General features: G+C 41.1%; 1 protein-coding gene across 2 annotated transcripts in view; it reads left to right on the top strand.

The window, feature by feature from the left end:
* The window catches only part of ZCCHC2 (zinc finger CCHC-type containing 2), a 62803-nt gene that overhangs the window by 26557 nt on the left and 15336 nt on the right, over positions 1–20910 (top strand). For both annotated transcript variants that reach the window (XR_003973115.1, XM_030335732.1), the window contains exons 6-11: positions 11936–12030; positions 14424–14507; positions 15969–16026; positions 18575–18710; positions 19764–19828; positions 20199–20293. Coding sequence is in view for 1 of the 2 variants with exons in the window: in XM_030335732.1 (XP_030191592.1) it covers positions 11936–12030; positions 14424–14507; positions 15969–16026; positions 18575–18710; positions 19764–19828; positions 20199–20293 (533 nt within the window). In the remaining variant the exon portion in view is untranslated. The remainder of the gene's footprint in view (positions 1–11935; positions 12031–14423; positions 14508–15968; positions 16027–18574; positions 18711–19763; positions 19829–20198; positions 20294–20910) is intronic.

Here is a 20910-nt window from a genome sequence, read left to right as displayed (position 1 = left end):
CCCTAAAGTAAGAGTTTGCTTAAGAGTGGATATAAGGGGGGGGGGCGGGGATCAAGTGTTTGAGAGCAAAAGGGACTTAAACAGTAGTTGCGGGGGAGGGTGATGAACAACCCGATAAAGGAAACCCCGTAAGCTGGCCAGGTTTGGAGCCCATTGAGTATCAGTAGATGATAGTGGTATCAGTCTGTTGTGCTGTGTGGATTTTGAAAACATCTTGTGAGCATTTCAGGTTCAAGTGTTAGGATAGCAGGTCGTTGGATAAGGACGTTCTTGGATGTGATGAAGGGACAGGTGGGGCAAGGGAATTTAGGGAAGAGTGTGAGGTTTTTGGACACATTCACAGAGCAAAGATGGAGTCTGACCGTAGAGTGAACCGCAGCTGGAGAAGAGGTGTCAGGGAGTAAGCAAGTAAGTAGGCAGACAGAATCAAGTTGAAATGAGCCTGAAATGTGTGGGTTAGGGCGTTCTGAGGTGAGAGAGTTCCTGGTGATTGTTAGAGGTTTGGGGTGTGGTCTCCGTAGTGGGTGGTAATTGTTTTGCTCGCCCCTCTCTGAGGGCTTCCCTTTAGGGGAGAGAAATCAAGGAGTAATGGCCGAGGAAACAAATGCTGTTTTATTGGAAACTTCCAGTTATTAGTAAGTAAAATAAGGAAAAGCAACGTTGGAACATCTGTGGCTTTGAGTCAGGGCTTGAGTGGGACTTCCTTTCTGCCCTCTGAGCCGAGTCTGAGACGGCCCAGTGAAGTAGCCTTGCTGAGGCAGAGGTGAGCAGAGATGGGCGTCGTTTAGTATAGCGGCCCTCTGCCTCTGACGGGGGAGGGGGGCACCCGGTGAGCCTTTTCAGGTTGGGTGGTGCTGGGAAGAAGGGGTGAGTGTTTACTCCTCGATGGAGAGAAGCCGAAATCTGGGAAGGAGAGTGTATCCATTTGTTCATCGTGTGACAAGGTCCAGGATGTGCGTGTGGAAGTAAATGACTGGAATAAGAGAGGAGATGGAAGACAGAGGTCACTGGTGGAAAGGCAGCCAAGCAAAGAGCTCGAAGGGTTTGCCGCTCACCCACGTGGAGTTTGAAGTCCCCCAGGACTATGGAACGCTGGGGGTGGAGGAGACAGGCGGGGGCCAAGCTGAGTACGAATGTGGGAACACGACCAGAAGGTAGGTGTGTGACCACCTTGGCAGGTGGAGTGGCTGAAAGGCGGCTTTGAGGGGGTGCCCCCACCCTTGCAGCCCTTGTGAGTGGGGAATGGGCACCCCACCCGAACGGGCCGTGAGGACAGCCAGACCCCAGGGGCTAGTGGGATTTTGGTCTGAATAAGGAGGTGCAGATCTGTTCCTTAAAGAGCCCGGATACGTGGGGCCTCGCAGAGGGCACGGCAGGAAGGTTCAGAGAAAGAACAGGAGCGCTAGGGCGTGGTCACAGCTTTCCAGGGTTGAGGCCGGTGAGGGTGGGTGGTGATGGTGAGGAAGAGTTGGTTGAATTCCTGGGTCTCCTGCGCTACTCAGAAGTCATGGGCTTATGCATCCCTGGGGATGTCGTTGAGGTGCAGATTCAGACTCCACAGTCCCGCCGTGTGCACTGTCCTGGGATTCCGGTAGGCTGCAGAGATGCTCGTGGTCCGTGGAGTGCTCGTCGAGCAGGCTCTCAGACCACTGCCTCTGAAGTGGCTCAGGAGGGAGCTTCTCCAGCTGTGACACTTGGGGGGGGGGGTGGAGGGGCATCTGCGCTGGAGGAGGGAGTGAGGATGCCGAATGGCAGCCTGTGGGGTGTGGGGAGCCACAGAGTGTGCATCTTTACGTCTTCGGGAGCAGATCGCTGTGTGCCGCTACCCTGGCTGTGCTGGCTTCAGGGTGCGCTTTGTTCCAGCCTGACGCTGCGTGCTGCTAGGCCTCGGGTTCAAACCGAGCTCCTGACCTTGCCCGAGATCCCGTGGCTGACCAGTAGTAGCCTCAGAGTTCTATTGCATACTGCTCCAATTCAGAGTGATAAAATATAATACAATCTTGTTGTGTTACAGTGTTCCATATAGTCATTCAGTGTATTTAGGTAGTTTGGGGCTTTCTTGGTAAATCTGACAACTGCTCGACGTAGAACATTTGGAAGACACAGAAAAGTAATGAAAAGATGACAGTTATTCAAATAACTTAATATTGGCCTTTTTCATTTTTCCTTTTTTTTTTTTGTTTTGCCTGTAATATTAGATGTGCAGTTTTCTATCCTATGTTAATATTGGCCTTTTTCATTTTTCCTTTTTTTTTTTGTTTTGCCTGTAATATTAGATGTGCAGTTTTCTATCCTATGTTCTCAGATTCTAAGCATTTTTTATTTAATTCTTCAAGATCATTTCGAGTGGCTACAGAATATCTTCCCCATCTGGCCGTACATCATTCCTCTGACTCTTTCTCTGTATTGAGGAAGAAAGACCATTTTCTGGGGTATTTTCCAGAGTTTTGACCATTTTTGTGCCTAAAACATTTTCCAGATTTATGAGTAATTACTGAAGAGAGATTCTTTGAAATTGATTTACTGATATAAAGAGTAGGATCCTCTTTTAGGATCCCTAATAACACATATATTATTATTATTTTAATGAAAAAGTTATGTAAGTAGGAGTACATGTTCTTAGTGTTTGAACTTCCTTGTTTATCACAGCTTGACTAGCTTTGAGTATCACTTAAAAAAGATTTGCTAATTTGACAGGTGAATGATGATCTCATTGGCTTAATTTTCATTTTCTTTATTAGTGAAATTCAGTATCTTTTTTGTAAGTTTAGCCATTTTTATATTTTGTAAGATCAGCTGTCCTTTATCAATTTATCTTTTTGAATCTTAGTGGTTTTTACAACTTATCTTTAGTAATATAGTATTTTTCAGTTAGTGATGATTTTTTTTTTTTTTTAAGTTTATTTATTTGGAGAGAGAGAGAGAGCGAGCAGGGGAGGGGCAGAGAGAGGAGGAGACAGAATCCCAAGCAGGCTCTGCTCTGGCAATGCAGGCCTAATGCGGGGCTCAAACTCACGAACTGTGGGATCATGACCTGAGCTGAAGTCAGGAGTCAGATGCTTAACTGAGCCATTCAGTCACCCAGTTAGTGATGATTTTTGAAATGAAGTTTAGAATATTCTGTTAGGTTTGTCAGTCTTTGTTTCTATGTTTCTGTTTATCTCTTCACTAAAGAAAGTCATTCGTAGGTTGTTTATTAAATGTTAGGTACATCACTGTAGATATATGGGGGGAAAGTTAGGCTGGAACTATGTGTCATTCATTACATCAAAGTTAAATCTAGATGGCTCAGAGATTTAAATGCAAGAAAGAAAATGTGAAATTTCTAGTATGTGTATGAAAAAAATTTTTACTAAGTGTCATGATACCTAGAAACCATTAAAAATGGAAATTTAAGTATTCAGAAATCCAACTTCTACATAATTTAAAGAACAAAATATACTACAAACAAAGTGAAGACAAACTTCAAATTCAGGGAAAAAATACTTATAATAACTTCTTTCTTATTAAAAAAAAACCTCCTAAAAATCAATAATGTAATGAAAACTAATAGTCCAAAGCAAGGGAGAAAATGGGAGCATATATGAACAAATAGCACAGAGAAACTGGACTTTTAGGTATCATTTGAACATATGAAAAGCTCATAATCAGAAATACAAATTAAAACCTTGAGTTTTGATTTTTTAGGTGGCTACTACATTTAAAACATTTTTAATTTAAAAATTTTCTGAATTAAGGGGCACCTGGGTAGCTCAGCTGGTTGAGCGTCCGACTTCGGCTCAGGTCATGATCTTGTGGTCAGTGGGTTCAAGCCCTGTGGTGGGCTCTGTGCTGATAGCTCAGAGCCTGGAGCCTGCTTGGGATTCTGTGTCCCCTCCCCTGCTTGTGCTCTGTCTCACTCAATAATAAATAAATATTAAAATTTAAAAAATTTTCCAAATTTAGTTTTAATTGAAATATGTAGTTGACATCCAATATTGTGTTAGTTTCACGTATGTAACAGTGATTTGACAATTATGTATAATACAGTACACTTAGCACAAATTGTGTAGCTACCATCTGTCACCATACGGAGTTATTACAATATTAGTGGCGATAGTCTGTGCTCTGTTTTTCATCCCATGACTTATTTATTTTATAACTGGAAGTTTGTACCTGTTAGTCCCCTTTGCCTATTTCACCCATCCCTCTACCCCCTCCCCTTGGTAACCACCAGTTTGTTCTCTGTATGTGAGCCTGTTTCTGTTGGTTTGTTCATTTGTTTTTTAGATTCCACATATAAGTGAAATCGTATGGTATTTGTCTTTTTCAGGCTTACTTCACTTAATATAATACCCTCTAGGTGCATCCATGTTGTCCCAAATGGCAAGATGGCATTCTCTTTCAATGGCTGAGTAATATTTCATTCTGTATACCACATCTTCTTTATTCATCTATTGATGGGCACTTAGGTTGCCTCCGTGTCTTGGCTATTTTGAATAAGGCTGCAGTAAATACAGGGCTGCATGTATCTCTTCAAATTAGTGTTTTCATTTTCTTTGGCTAAATATCCAGAAGTGGTATTACTGGATTGTATGATATTTCTATTTTTAATATTTTAAGACACTTTCATACTGTTTTCCATTACTCTTTTCCATAATGGCTGCACCAGTTTACATTCCCACCAACAGTGCATAAGGGTTCCCTTTTCTCCACATTCTCACTAACACTTGTTATTCTTGTCTTTGTGATACTAGCCGTTCTGACTGGCATAGGATGATATCATTGGGTCTTGATTTGCATTTCCCTGGTGATTAGTGATATTGAACATCTTTTCATGTGTCTGTTGGCCATCAGTGTGTTTTCTTTGGCAAACATATGCTCAGGTCCTCTGCCCATTTTTAAGCAGATTATTTGTGGGTTTTTTGGTGTTGAGTTCTAGAAGTTCTTTATATATTTTGGTTACTAGCCCCTTACTGGATATATCATTTGCAAATTTCTTCACCCATTCAGTAGGGTTGCCTTTTCATTTTGTTAATGATTGCTTTTGCTGTGTGTAAGCTTTATTTTTTAAGTTTATTTTGAGAAAGAGAGAGAGCGTGCGTGCGCACGCACGTGAGGGGAAGGGGCAGAGAGAGAATCTCAAGCAGGCTCCACACCAGCAGTGCTGAGCCTGATGAGATCATTACCTCAGCTGAAACCAAGAATCAGATGCTTAACCAACTGAGCCATCCAGGTGCCCCTGTGCAGAAGCTTTTTGTTTTGATGTAGTACCAATAGTTTATTCTTGCTTTTGTTTCCCTTGCCTGAGGAGACTGATCCAGAGAAATATTGCTAAGGCCAGTGTCCAAGAGTTTACTGTCTATGTTTCCTTTTAGAAGTTTTATGGTTTCCTATCTCACGTTTAGATCTTTAATCTGTTTTGAGTTTATTACACCAAATTTTTGTGTATGGCTTAGGAAAATGGTACATTTTCATTCTTTTGCACAAAGCTGTGCAGTTTCCCAGTACCATTTATTGAAGAGACTGTCTTTTTCCTGTTGTGTGTTCTTGTGTCCCTTGTCATAAATTAATTGCCCTTAAAAGTGTGAGTTTATTTCTGGGCTCTGTATTCTGTTCCATTGAACTGTGCATCTGTGTTACCATACTGTTTTGATTACTGTAGCTTTGTAATATAGTTTGAAATCTGGGCTTGTGATACTTCTAGGTTTATTCATCTTTCTCAAGTTTGCCTAGGCTGTTTGGGGTTTTTGTTGGTTCCATATGTTTCAGTGGGATTTGTTTTAGTTCTATGAAAAATACTATTGGATATAGGATTACATTGAATTTGTAGATTGCTTTGGGAAGTATAGACATTTTAACAATATTCTTCTAATCAGTAAGCATGGACTATCTATCTTCCCATTTATTTGTGTCGTCTCAGTGTCTTACAGTTTTCAGGGTACAAGTTTTTCACCTTACGTGAGTTTCTGTTCAACCTGTTGAATATGCACAGATCCAGAAGTTTGGTAGGTACTCATGGCCAGTTACATAAACTGGTAAAATTTCTATGGAAAGCCGTTTGGCGATATCACAACTTAAGTGCAGATAACCTTTGACGACTTCCACTTCTTGTAATTTATCGTACAAGTGTATTCCCACTGTATGCAAAGATGAGTGTTTCAGATGTTTACTGTTGTAATATTTGACTACAAAAGACTAGAAACAGCTAGATGTTGGTGGAGACTTGGTTAACTCATGGGACATTCATTCACTGGAATACCGTGTGGCCTTATTGAAAAAGAACAATAGAGAGCAAGAGCAAGGTGAGAACAGCTAGTAGAATGTCACTGTTTTAAAGGATATGTACATGTTTGTGTGCAAAGATTATCTCTGAAAAATAAGCAATAAAATAGCAGAGAGGCTTGCGTCAAGGGAAGAAGAGGGGCTCTGACAATAGGAATGAGACTGGCTGGTCACTTGGTAACCTTTGAGTTTGGGCCACATATATTCACTTACTTAAAAAAGCTTGAGGCTATCCATCTTTCGAAACACGATCAGTGTACTTTTTGTGTATGTGATAGTTTCTCTTATTGTTCCTTTCATCGGTTTGGATTTATATTGTTGTACCAAGTGAAGTCAGGATCTAAATCTATTTTTCTTTCCAAACAGTGAATTGATTCTTTCCTATATTACTGATTGCCTTCATTCATAGGTATGTAACCTGTTCATGGATTTTTCCTTGCGACAATCTCATTCTTGTTCCAGGATCACTTTTTAATTATTAGAATTTTATAGTTTGTTCATAGCTGATAGATCTGGTTTTCCTCCCCCTGGTACTATTTCTGAAATACTCCTCCACGTTCTCAGATATTTATTATTCAGCTTAATCTGTTACTTTAAAACTTCATGCATGTGTGCTCTGGGAGCTATGCTGAACTATGGTTCAAGTCTCAGGAATATCAGTGTCTAGGTTTTGTGTAGGACTTGACTTTTAAAGAGTGATCATCAGTTCCTGTCCTCTTTTCCCCCCGCCCCTCCTGAACAAGAAAGTCATAAAGCCACTCAGTGGAACAGAGCAAGGCAGTCAGCAGCAATGGTTTTAGGGCGTGTGCCCTAATGGACTAGCAAAGGGACCCCAAGTGGAAGGAGGAGTCATTCAGTCATGGGGATGGTGCTGGGAGGCTGGCACAGTGTTTCAGAGGGCGTGCACCTGAGAGGCAGCTGGCAGGGCATTCGAGCTCTGCTGGTGTCAGGAGGGCACATACACGGGAGGTGGGTAGGGCATCAGTGGGAAAGCATTACCATGGGGAGTTGACCTAATTAGTATGTTAAGAATAGTGAGGACCAAGTGTCTCTCTGTTGGAGAAGGGAGTTACACTATAGAAAAGAAAAAACTAGAATGAACCCTGAAGTGTCTGATTGGAATTGAAGATATTGGGTGTATCATGATTTGGGGTATATATAGGAAGATACAGAAATATGGTTGTGTGTGTACACATATATTCCCTGGCTCTGTTTATTGAAAGGGTCTGGGGGCATCTGGGTGGCTCGACAGTTAAGCATCTGGCTCAGGTCATGATCTCCCTGTTTGTAGGTTCAAGCCCCACCCACGTCGGTCTCTATGCTGACAGTGTGGAGCCTGCTTGGTTTTCTCTCTCTCCCTATCTCTGCCCCTCCCCAACTCGTGACTCCTTTGTGCTCCTCTCACAGTAAATAAATAAACATATAAAAAGAAGAAAGGAAAGAAAGACAGGGTCTGGAAGCAGCCATAGCCTGTAGCAGTGGGAATACCTGGTGTCCAGAGCTTGACTTATGATACCATTCTCCACCAAGGAGCACAACTAGGGTTCGTTGGAGGAAAAAGCCGATTGCAGGGCCAGGGCAGGAAAAGTACAAGATGAGCCTCTTGTACCCAAAAGCAAGGAAGTGCTCAAAGAATTAAGTGGTTTGGTCAAAAGGACACAGAAGCCAGTTTGAAGGGGCTCCTAGTGGTCAGATCTGGAGCAAATCGAACATCTAAATAAATAAAACAGTAATATTGAATAAAATAGGAAACCATGAGTCCATGTTAATGTAAATAATAAATGAATAGATTGAACATTTGAGGATATTTACAGTATCAAAGTCCTTTCCCACAAAATAATGCTTATTATTCATAAAGGGAGGAAGAGTGGCTTTGGAGTGGAGAAACCTGACAGATACCACTTTAATCCCTACCTTGAACTTGATGAGTGAGGGGGTCAGTCAGAATTAGCACACAATAGGCTGTAACAAAAGAACACAGCCTAGCCTTGTTACGTTCCTGCTGTGAGGAAACATCAGACAGACCCACATCGGGACCATTCCACAAACTACAGGGCCTGACCTCTTAACACCATGAGGAGCTGTGGTGGCAGCTGGGCCTTTGTGGTGAAAAGGACACTTAGGAATTAGCTGGCAGAACTTAAATGGGCTCTGAGGATTAGGTATTCACTTTTCAGTGTTAGTGTCCTGATATGATTGCAGTAGGGATGTCTTTGTAGGAAATGCTAATGTCTTACCGGGTGTTGGGGTGTCAGAGATGAGTTATTTATGGTTCAGAAATAGATTTTTTACCATATTTGCAACTTTTCTATAAGGTGGAGATTTTCAGAGGAGAAAAACTACGAAGGAGCCACTTTTAGAAATTTGGCTCCTGGCCAAGATGACAATTAAGAAGTGTATGTCTGACTCCTTATTACAGCTTTTAGGGTTCTCCTCAATGATAATCACAGAGGCGTGTGTGTGTGTGTGTGTGTGTGTGTGTGTGTGTGTGTGTGTGTGTAAGTCCTTTATAAAGGTGCTATTGAAGCTGTTCGTGAAGAATGTAAAGGAAGGTGTGATGCCAAAAGTCTCAAATTGCCCTTTCTCCAAATTTGGTCACTAGAAATAACCTTCATTAAAAATCTTACATAACTTTTCAGAAATTTTCTGTGCACGTACATGACTTTGATTTTATGCATTTGTGTATATTTCCTACACTGTGCACATTGAATTATCCTATACAGACTTTTCTGCCACTTAATCTTTTCATTAAATATACATACATGTACACATTGGTACATGTAAAAAGACTGCTGCTTTTTTATTTGCTACATAATCTATTTTTAGTTGTATCATAACTAATCATTATGTTTTATGGCCGTTTGGAGTCTGAATATTTTTAAACTGCTACAACCAGTATTACAGGGAATGTCCACATATGTTTCTTAACACATTTGATACATTTATCTGTAAGAGAAATTTCTAGAATTGAAGTTGGTCATAAGTTATACATTTTTTAATAAGTGATGTTTCTAAATTCTAAGGAGGTAGCAACGCTCTACACCCCAGAAGCCTTCCTTATGTTTGTATCTCTGCAACCACACAGCAGACATATACTCTCAATCTCTCATCTTTGCTAGTCTCAGAGAGGAAGACTTTCTCATTTTAGTCTGTAGTTGAGTCTGTATTTAGTCTGTATGTGCACTTTCTTGTGAATGGTTTTTTCAGTCCTCCCCACTTTTTATTGGTCTTGCTGATTTGTAAGAGTTATTTGTTAAAGGACCCGTTTGTTGCTACTTCTTTGCCGTGTAGACAGTTTAATTTTTTTTAGATAGTCAGATTTATCAATCTTTTCTCTAATGGTTTCAGAGTTTTATATCCTGCTTGGAAAGATTTTCCTCTTCAAAAATTTTATTTTTAAAAATGGTTTATTGTCTAATATTTCCCTTAAAAATGTTTTGATTTCTGTGGCTAGCTTGTAGTCTCAACAGCATTATTGATAGGCTGTCAGGGCACCTCATTCTCAGTTTGTGAATTTGTGAATTTTAGATTAGGATGATTATCATTCATGTGATTTAAGAAAGGTAGCGATGATAAAGGAAGGGGGAATTGTAAGTGAGAAATAGGAAATGAGTTTATAAGAGAAGTAGAGATTGGGTTGGCCCAGGACACTGCATAAATACCATTCCAGATACACTGTATGTTAGGAAAATGAAAATATGCCACTGAAATGTACATTGGGGATTGGGTAATTTCTGTCGTGTCCATATATAATCTTGTTTTTCTAATTTAATATGTTAGCTTCTAGCCAGTTAGATTTGGAAACAAACATAGGTGTAATTTCTGTCTTGTGGTTATACGTTGCTGAACCTTGACTTTAGTCTGTATTCTGACTTCAAGCCTGTGCCTTTCTCTCCGGTTTGGCTTAAAGGTACAGCACCGTATTCCCACAGCAGACATGCGGTTGATTTTTGGACTGGTAGTCGGTGTCCAAGCTGTCTCTCGGGACTCAAGTCTTGAATTAAAGGTGTGTCTGTCTGTCTTTGGACCATTTGGTTTGTGAAAGTAAATGGGTCATAGGTTCTACCACTGCCCTCAGGTCTCGGTCCCCAGTCTCAAGTAATGTGTGCAGACTTGGGAATTTAGATCAGCTCCTCACTTCGTTTGTCTTCCATCTCGTCGTTTCTCGTTTGTCTTCCTATTGAATATTTATTTCCACATCTGCATACCAAGAAGCAGTTTTGCCTAATGTACAAGGTGACTTTGGTCTGTAAGGGTCATCTCTTGATAAGGTATTTAATGACTTGACAGTTAATCTGAATGACAGGTTAGGAACCTTGGGGAGAAATTTAAGAATTTTAAATGAGTATTTAAAGTGTTCAAAAGTAATGGAAGTGGATTTGTATGTTGAGTAGGGTGATGGCTTTATGTACTGCGTGAGTGTCATAACCTTGATGAACTAGTAGTATTCCCTATGAGGAAAATGACGCTCGAAGGCTAAGTAACTTATTTAGAGTAGATCAGCTTTTATGTGGTGGAGCTGGTATCCAGATCCTTGAGGAAACTTTCCATTAGTTTCTGTGATGTAACTATATCCCTTATTGCAAGGTCCGTTTTGTAGAGAAGACTTGAGTTTGAATCTTTTAATTACACTAGTAAAAGGTGAGGAAAGCTGATTTTCAAAGATAACAGCTTAGAATCATGGGAAGGATACATAGTGGAGTGAATCATCAGCTAGTCAGGCCTTGGGATGTAGTAATACTTGTCTGACCAGACACTGCATTCCATAGTTTCCAGGACTCCTAGCACCCCAGCTCTTAGGTTCAGAGTGTGGGAAGGCTCCTCCATGTACAGCCATGTGATGAAAAGGAACACCTGTGAAGAAGAGTAAAGGAATTGCAGTTCTTATCTGGCAGAAAGATAGCTATTGGGCCACTTGGACAAAAGGCTGAAATAACTTTTTTTTTTTTTTTTTTAATTGCCAGAAGTGAAACCATGCCACTAGATTATAGAAAATTAAAAATAGGGGCGCCTGGGTGGCTCAGTCGGTTAAGTGGCCGACTTCGGCTCAGGTCACGATCTCGCGGTCCGTGAGTTCGAGCCCCGCATCGGGCTCTGTGCTGATGGCTCAGAGCCTGGAGCCTGTTTCAGATTCTGTGTCTCCCTCTCTCTCTGCCCCTCCCCCGTTCATGCTCTGTCTCTCTCTGTCTCAAAAATAAATAAACGTTAAAAAAAAAAAATTAAAAAAAAAAAAAAAAAGAAAATTAAAAATAAGCCCATTTACCAGATATTTGCAAATAAGTTTAACTTTTATTCACTTCTTCCTATGGGAAATACATTAGAAAATAATATTCTTTTCCTCAGAAAAAAAGTATTTTTTTTTGTTTGTTTATTTTGAGAGAGCGCATGCACACATGCAAGCAAGGGAGGGGCAGAGAGGGGGAGAGAGAATCCCAAGCAGGCCCTACGCTGTCAGCTTAGAGCGCTTGGGGCTCGAACTCACGAACCGTGAGATCATAACCTGAGCCAAAACCAAGAGTCAGACGCTTAACCGAGTGAGCTACCCAAGCGCCCCCAATGTCCTTATAATACTGAATTAAACTGCCACATAAATTTGCCTTACAGTCTAAACTGAGACTCTTGTGGGTTTATATTACGTGAAATTAACACCTCTCTTTTCTTTTATGTGCAGGCAGCTATTTTCAACTTCATCCCAAGCTTTTCTACAGAGTCAGAAAGTGCACAGCTTCTTTCAGTCCATATCACCAGACCCTCTGCACAGCCTCAGTAAGCGTCTTCTCCTCTCTAGAAATCGGATGTGTTCTTGCTTAGCGTTCCTGTTTCACTGTGCTGCCTTGTATGGCGCTGGCAGTTGAGGAATAGCGGCCTACGATTAAGAAACGTGTAGTTTTCAGTGAAATTGACACTGCAGTTTTACAGAAAATAGTGTGTCAAAGCTAAAGTCACAAAACAGACTGATTGCAAGGGAAAGGCCAGCTGTCTCCATCTCGTGGACATACTGGGTCCTCCAGGGCCTTGTCACCTGGTGTACAGGCTTCGGAGGTGCTGCCCTGCCGGGCACGGGGGGTGTCACCTCTTAGAATCTGCCTTTCCTCCCGGGTCCCGTGTTCCCGTGTTCCCGTAGTGACCTCCGTAGCCTCCCTGGCTGGAAACCGGGCGTTACTCTTTCCACTTTTCCTCTTCACATTCAGTCATTTACAGGCCCAGCCATGCCGGACAGGGGGTGCCTTCCTTTCTGCCCCTCCTTACCAGTCCGTTGTGGGCTGTTAAGCCTTTCTTCCATGCACACCTTGCACAAAGCCTCCTCACTCATGTCTCCGGTTCTGGTTTCTCACTTGACTTTAACCTACGCCAGGATTACCTCAGGGATCAGTTGGTTAATCTCCTCTTCCAAACCTTAAAAGTTTGATTTGAAATTCAAGCCCTGCCGTGAGCCTCCTTGTGCCTCATTGCTAGTCTCTCAGGCTCTGGCTGCTTGAAGGCTTGGCATCTACTCAGTATACCTGCCATTTCCTGTCCCAGTGTCTTGGCTCATTCTGCACCTGAACTTTTAAATGTCCTTCCTTTTGGCACAGCCTATTAAAATCACACCTGTTTTAAGAGCCAACTGAAATATTACCTCCTGAAGATTTCCCCCATTTTTTTCCTTCTGTTCCTGTAAGTTGCTTTTGCCCTCATGTTTCATCCTTCCTCACAGTCAGCCTTATGTGTGCTTCTATGCACATCTATCTCAGCTGCCTTTTTAAACAAATATTTTGCCAGGAACATTGATGTGGGCTTTAGGAGAATGTGCTAACTTAAAGCACAGCCATTATGGCAAGTGGCTGTTTATTTTTTTAACCTTTCCTTCTGCTATCAACAGAGTCCTATTTTCTTGTACCTAAAGAGGAAAGAAAATGCATATTTGCTCGTTTTGAGGTGGAAGAAAGAGAATTTAGAAAAAGTAATATGATTGGATATGATAACGGGTTAACTTTTAAAGTTTCTCTCTCTCTTGTGTGTATGTGTGTGTGGGGGGGGGTGAGGGTGGGAGATTCTTGATGACTAGTTGATGAGACGAGATGAGTGACTCCATGGTTAAATTTCTGTCTGAACAGTGACAGTAGCTGGTTGTTTTTTAAAGAGAATCCTAATCACCCTGGAGCTGTATAGATCTAACAGTCAGTGCTTTCTTCTGCTTGAACCGAGTGGAAGTACTTTTTAAGGAATATCTATAAATAGCGTTTGCTTAACACATGCCGAAAACACAAAGTTAAACTTTTAATTCCGATTTTAACAGGCGACCCAGGAAAACTGGCCCAAGTGAGTAGCATATATAAATAAGAGAAAAATCACGAGAGCTTTACAGTATTTAAATTACATGCATGGTGCTAAAGGGAGTAGTACATTGGAAGACCTCAAATTGTTGCGAAATTAAAATGTATTAAAGGACATGTTTTGGGAGTGTGGAAAATGTGGTCAGGATGTCCACATTGTTTCACCAGGGAACACACTGTTGTCAAAGTTCATTTGCACTTTTTTGAAAAAAATGACAGCTCTACCTTTTGTCCCCAGGGATAGACAGTAGTACTTAGTCTGTGTCCTGACACTTGAGAAAACAAATGTTAACTCCTAGATGACTTCAGCATATCGCGGTCTGGAACCCCACCAGTCTGCACCTTACCTGAGGACTAGTCCGGGGCTTTCAGAATGTGCCCCGTGGGCCACTGCTCTGTAATAGAATAGAAACTCACGGTGGACACTTGAGAGGCTTTGTAGCAGTTGGACATTGCCACACCTGCTTATATTTTATAAAAGGAATGCTTCACAACACATTAGAAATTTGAAAAGCCTTCCCACACCACCGATGTCTGAGAAGCACTAATCTGGTGCATCTCCTCCTATTGCGCGTGAGCCCCTGGGGCTGGTGGAGGTGAAGCCCCTTGCTCCAGACCTGTGGTTTTCATGGGGAGAGCAGGCTCTGTGATTCAGGGTCCCCACTCCCAGTCCAGTGTTCTGTGCTGTGTCACCTTGGTGTTGTAAAGGCCCTAACTAGTAGAAATGTTCTCTTTACCACTGACTCACCACTCTCCTCTTCTTGGGACAGAAGGAATCATTCTGTGTGTTTTCTTTATTACCTTTTTCCTAAAAAGTTAATTGGTATTGAATACTTCCTGCAGATAACTTACAGTCCTCTCTGAAGACTTCTAAAATATTAGAACACTTAAAGGAAGACAGCTCAGAAGCTTCAAGTCAAGAAGAAGGTAAGTGTGGATTCACTGGAATAAGTCATTTTGCCTGATATAGGCACAAGGATAGGCAGACCATTAGAACAGATTAAGGAGCCAAGAAACAGACATATGGAAACTTGGAATGTGACAGGTGGCATTATAAATAAGTGAGGAAAAAATAGACTATTCAATAAATGATGTTGGCTGGCTTTCCAGTTGAAAAAATATTATATAATTAGATCCCTACTTACATCATGCACAAAAATTTCAAGTAAGTAACAAAAGATAAGTACATATAAACTTAATGTAGTATATAAAATGTAAAACTGAACTTTTAAATGTTAATAACCTGGGACAAGAAGGCTTTCTTGACAAAGCAGAACGTGACCGTGGTGGAGATCTTTTTTCTAAAATAAAACTGAACTTGTAACCAAAAAACAGGCAGAAGATATTTACAGGCTATTCACAGTTGAAGAAAGACTATACCCAGACAATAGAAATATTCATCCAAAAACTCAGAGCATCAGTCTAATTGACAGTAAGGACAAAAGATAAAGATAGTTAATTCATGGAAGAGGAAATGTGAATGGCAATTAAGCAGTGTTTAGCCTCACAAGTAGTCTGAAAAATGCACACTGTAAAAACAACGAGATATCATTTCACGCTCCCCGAATTGGTAGAACATTTTCAAGTCTGACATTACCAGGGGTATGAAGTAATGGGAGCTCTGATCCGCTGCGGATGGGAACATAAATTGGTACAACTCATTTGGACAGAAATTTGACACTGTGTAGTGAGGTTGGAAGTAATTAATTTCATGCCACCGCCCAGCACTTCTGCTGCTATGAAAATTGTTGTCCGTGTGTTCAGGGGATGGAGACTGAAGTCCTCACAGCAGCCTTGTGTGTAATAGCAAATACCTGGGTATCACCCGGGTGCGGTAAATCTTAATAAAAACACGCAGTAGAATACTTCAGCTAGTTTATCTCTGTAGAGGGAGGAAGTCAAGTGGAATGGAGAAAGGCCTTCAGGTGTTTCTGTGATATATTTTGTTTCTTAATGAAAAGAGGCAAATATAGTTGACCCTTGAACAACAGAGCGGTAAGGGGCGCTGCCCCCCTTGCAGTCAAAAATCCATGTATAACTTCTGACTCCCCCAAAACGTAACTATTACTAGCCTGCTGTTTGATCAGAAGCCTTACCAAAAATGTAAACAGTTAACACATAGTTTGTATTTTAGATGTATTATGATACTGTATTCTTATAATAAAGTAAGCGAGACAAAAGAAAATGTTAAGAAAATCATTTACATTACAGTAGGACTGTAGCGTGTTTTTGAAAAGTTGCCCCTTTAAAGAGTTTTCTTTGAAAAGTGCTTAGAAGCGTTCTGCATGGTCTGGTGATCCTGTCACCGTCACATAAATTAGTTGCGTCATCCTCTTGGATTTTTGGCAGCAGCATTTGGTATAATAATCGTTTCTTCCTCTACCGTAGATGTGTTACAGCACACCATAATCCACAAGAAACACACCGGCAAGAGTCCCCTTGTGAAGTACGTATCTAATTCCTAAAACAATGTCTTTGTACGTTTGTAATTCACTGTGTCACATTTACTTTAATCACTGAGACGTTTGCCTAGAAGTCTGCTGTTTTACTGTTTGCTTGTTACTTGTCCAGCCTTTTCTGTGTCATCTTCCTTTTCTTTCCTTTCTTGCTGTAAGGTGGTTTTATTCTGTTTCTCCGTTCTGTTAACTTTGAGAGTCAGGTAATGTTTTCGATTCTTCTAGTGGTAACGAGGGGTCATGAGATTGTATTCTACATCTTGGACTCTCTAAGGTCTGGTACTAATGGCGCTTGCAGCACTTCCCCTGTGAGGACCTTTATTCGCTGTTATTTCACTTACCCCTCCCACCTTACAAATTGTGGTTGTCCTGTACATTATTCTCCCTGTAGTTTAGACCTTGTGAAACCTACCTTCACCTGTCACTTGGATTCTGCCGTTCCACTGCCTTCATTCTTTCCCATGTGTCTTAGCGTCCGTCCATGATTGTTTCCTTCCTGCTGAAGGACTGCAGTAGTTCCTGTAGCTCTGTCTGCCATTGATGCATTTACTTTGTTTTTACCTGGGGGGAAAAAATGTTTATTTTGCCTGCACTTTTCCTGGATGTAGGATTCTAGGTTGGCAGTGACTTTCTGCAAGTGCTTTGAAAGTCAGTTTTTACTGTCTTCCTGTTTAATGCCTTTGGTCCCTCGCATGATAGCCTCAGCCCGGCTCTAGGACCCTCTTCAAGTTTCCGCTGTCCCACCCAAGCTGTAAGACTTTCCACCTTCTGCCTCGGGGCCCTGGCTGATTCTGGGGACCTGGTCGACACTCAGACCAGCATAGTCCAGAAATGCAAGTTAATTTGCCCAGGGGGTCAGCATTCAACTGCTGGGGGGGCTCCAGCTTCCTGTCCTTTGGATAGATAATTCTGGGAGGTCCCAGCTGGTTCGAGCCTCTGTTGTTATGTTGGCAACCTTACAAGTAACGGACCCTTATAAGTTGGTTTTTCCTCTTTTCCTCTTTCATTCTGCACACTTTTTGTTTTGCTTCCTGAGCTCACCTCCCCTATCAACGATGCCACCCCAGATTCTCCTTCTGGGGAGAACTAACAAAGACAGCTGGCATTCATTGTTTCAGCCTTGTTGCTCTTTGGAAGTGGATGCGCTTTTCACAACCTGATTGCTTTTTAAGATTTTCTCATCTGGTTTTGAGCACTTTTCTAAGATACTGTTTGTGGCTGTCTTTGAATGAATTTCACTTCTTTTTTTTTTTAAATTTTTTTTTTTTTCAACATTTATTTATTTTTGGGACAGAGAGAGACAGAGCATGAACGGGGGAGGGGCAGAGAGAGAGGGAGACACAGAATCGGAAACAGGCTCCAGGCTCTGAGCCATCAGCCCAGAGCCCGACGCGGGGCTCGAACTCACGGACCGCGAGATCGTGACCTGGCTGAAGTCGGACGCTTAACCGACTGCGCCACCCAGGCGCCCCTGAATGAATTTCACTTCTTAAGCCTGAAGCCTGATGCCTTTTGATTTTAGAGAAGACCAGGCCGCTACCTTTTCAGATACTGCTTCCACCTGATTCTCTTGTTTTCTCTTCTGAGACTTGGGGTACTTCGTGTGTTAGACTTTCCACCAGGCCCTGTGTGTCTCCTAAGCTTTTCTGTGTTCTCTGTATTTTCTTCTTCTCCAGCTTCAGTCTAGTTTCTTCTGGCCAAAGTTCCTCCTTACTGACTTTGTGTGTCTGCTTCTATCCATTGAGTTCTTTAATTGTTTTTTTAATGTTTATTCCTTTTTGAGAGACAGAGCGTAAGCAGGGGAGGGTCAGAGAGAGAGGGAGACACAGAATCGGAAGCAGGCTCCAGGCTCTGAGCTGTCAGCACAGAGCCTGATGCGGGGCTCGAACTCAAGAACCGTGAAATCATGACCTGAGCTGAAGTCGGACGCTCAACCGACTGAGCCACCCAGGCACCCCACTATCCGTTGAGTTCTTAATTTCAGTTTCTTTTACAGTTCCAGAATTTAAGTGTGGTTCTTGTTTGTATTTCTCGGGACATTCCCCAAATTTCCCATCTTCTTGTAGTCACTGACCTATTAAACACTGTTATTTTAAAGGCCATGTCCAGTAACTTCTGTCACTGGATTCTTTTGGAGTCTGTTTCCGATGTCTGTTTCTTCTGTTTTTCAGTCACATTGCCCTGTCCTTTGACATGCCTTAGATATACACAGTACTTAGCTATCCTCTCAAGATCGGGGTTACACTCCAGCTGTGAGTGGCACAGGATGACCATATATAGTGTCTGAAGACAACTTACACTTGTTACTAATTTCCTTAGAGACAGGTGTTATTTATTAGATAAGATAGCTGTGTGATAATTTATTCTCATAGCATCCTTTTTTTTCTTAGAGATATCACTAGGCATTCTTTAAAAAACATACACACACATACATACATACACTGAACAAAGGGTTACTATAGCTTCTTCATTATATGAGACAGTATAGGTTTGAGTACTGAGGACAGATTTTCACACCTTACAAACTTCTTCTGATAGCACCATTGGTACAAGTTGTTCTCCGTTGGATGGGCTCACCGTGCAATATTCTGAACAGAACGGAATTGTGGATTGGAGAAAGCAGAGCTGCCCCGCCGTTCAGCACCCGGAGCACTGTGTGGCCTTAGCTGACCAGGTATTGGAGGGTTTTGTTCTTGTCTCCATGCATTGCTGCTCTACAAGAGTTGAGTTCTCTTAAGTATTATTATGTCAGATAGTATAGCTGTTAGACTTTCAACTTAATTGGAATATATGGTCTAAACTCTTCTGACACCTGAAAAAATATCTTGAGATTGCCTTTATTGCTCAGAAAAGGAGTACATTTTAATGCGAATCTTATAATGTTTATTCTAACTAGGGATACATCAAATGGTTCTGCCAGATTTTTTGCTTTTGGAAGAATTATTCACATGTCAGTCACTGTCTTGCTGTTGGTGTTGTGAATTTTGAGCCTGACCGTCCCTCATGAGAAGTTGGATGTAATGTAATGTAATTAGGAAATTACATTGTAATTTAGGAATGTATTTCCTAATTGGAAATATTTGCTTTCTCCAGAGTTGGTGTAATCAGAGCGCAGAATGCTCGCAAGCACCGTAGATGCAGGGGAAGGCTTACTGGTGAGGCTATGGAGAGAGCCACCTTCTTTTCAGAAAATATATTTGTTAACTGATGTTTATTTCTGGTCAGCACTCAGCTCCAAATGTCAACCTTTACTGGAATGTGGTTTTACAAACGAAATGTTTTGAGAAGTTGTATGTTACCTTAGTCATACTTAATGGCCTGTTTTCAGAGTCCATTCAATTATACCTTTACTCTCTCTACTTCAGCGCCTACACCTTTTCTTCTTAAAGTTGATAAAACAGTGTTGTACTTCAGAAGAACACTGTTGAACGTGTAAGCAAATGCCAGTTATTTGTATGTTTTATTTTGTGCTCAGAAGAAAGAATACGGGGCCATTTTAAAAGCAAAATTCAAAAATAGGTATTTTTCTTAGATTAATATTGAGTATCAGAGAATGTGCAAATTTTAGTGGCTCAGGTAGGTATCTTCAAGAAATAGGTTAGAAATCAGAATTTGTTCACAATATATAATGGGAGTGTGTCATTTTACTGTTTGATAGGAGAATAGAAGGATATCTACATGAGTGTGGGTTAGTTTTAGTCTGATTTCTTTTTATTCTTTCCATTAGCATTCAACTGAAAAACGAAGCTTATCTTCAATAAATAAGAAGAAAGGAAAGCCACAAATAGAAAAGTAGGTTCAATTTAATGTTTCCAGTAATAGGAATTGGTAAGAAAGGCAACATGTAGGCTTTGACTATGGGCATGTTTTGTTTATGTAGAATAAATAGTATTTTCATTACATTTTTATTTCTAGGCCTAATTTTTTTAATTCAAAATAGTCAGCAAATGCAGATGATCCAAATAAAGCTGTTGTCAAAATATATTCAGTTTGGAGGGACAAAACTCTCCGAACCGTACACTAAAGGGCGAATCTTGCATTTAGATTATACCTTACTAAAAATTGTTTTACTATAAAAAACAGAATTTTAGTAATACTATTTATTGTGTTCTCTAGAGAGCCTTATAAAAAAATGTCAGTAACATGTATATTTTGGGTTTAGGGAGAAAATTAAGAAAACTGACAACAGATTGAATAGTAGAATAAATGGTATCAGACTCTCAACTTCCCAGCATGCCCATGGTGGTTCTGTGAAAGGTAAGAAAGTTTGTTTTTCTTTCAAATACCCATCACCTACATGTATTTGGCATGATACCTGTTTTAGTAGCTGTTGAGCTGTGGTGTCAGATCCTGAAATTATACTGTTAACCTTGCACGGACGGGAATAGCAGGTTCTGAATTAAACCATCCTGAAGTATTAATGGAACTGATTTAGGAAGTCGGAAGCAGCCACAGAGGTGAACCTTTCCTTTGCCACAGTTGTGCTTCCCCACCATTTCCTTCCTCTGCAGGCCACGGGCTCCTCACTTGTCCACTTCTCGAGCCTGTGCCTGCTCCAGAGCACAGGTCCGAGCACCTGGGGGATCCTTTCAGCCCTCGTGGAAGCCTGTCCCTGTCCTTGTGTAAAGTCATTTTTAGAATCTTGGTGACGTTTTCATGTTTTAATGACTGTCCTTTGTGGGCTTTTACGGAGTTCTAGGGGAATGCAGACACTCAGATTTTTGTTGTACTAGATTTGTGTAGTTTCCATTTACCTGCTTTTAAGTTTTCTTTATTTTCAGGTTTTGTATTTATTTGAGAAGTGTCCTTTCTGCTGGTTCATTAATAACTTTTCTGTGTTACGTGTACCATTAATAGCAAAGACAAAAGAGAAT

This window comes from Lynx canadensis, chromosome D3 (genome assembly GCF_007474595.2).
Source record: "Lynx canadensis isolate LIC74 chromosome D3, mLynCan4.pri.v2, whole genome shotgun sequence".
Taxonomy (NCBI): domain Eukaryota; kingdom Metazoa; phylum Chordata; class Mammalia; order Carnivora; family Felidae; genus Lynx; species Lynx canadensis.
Note: the sequence above shows the minus strand (reverse complement) of the source record. Positions and strands in the feature narration are given on the sequence as shown.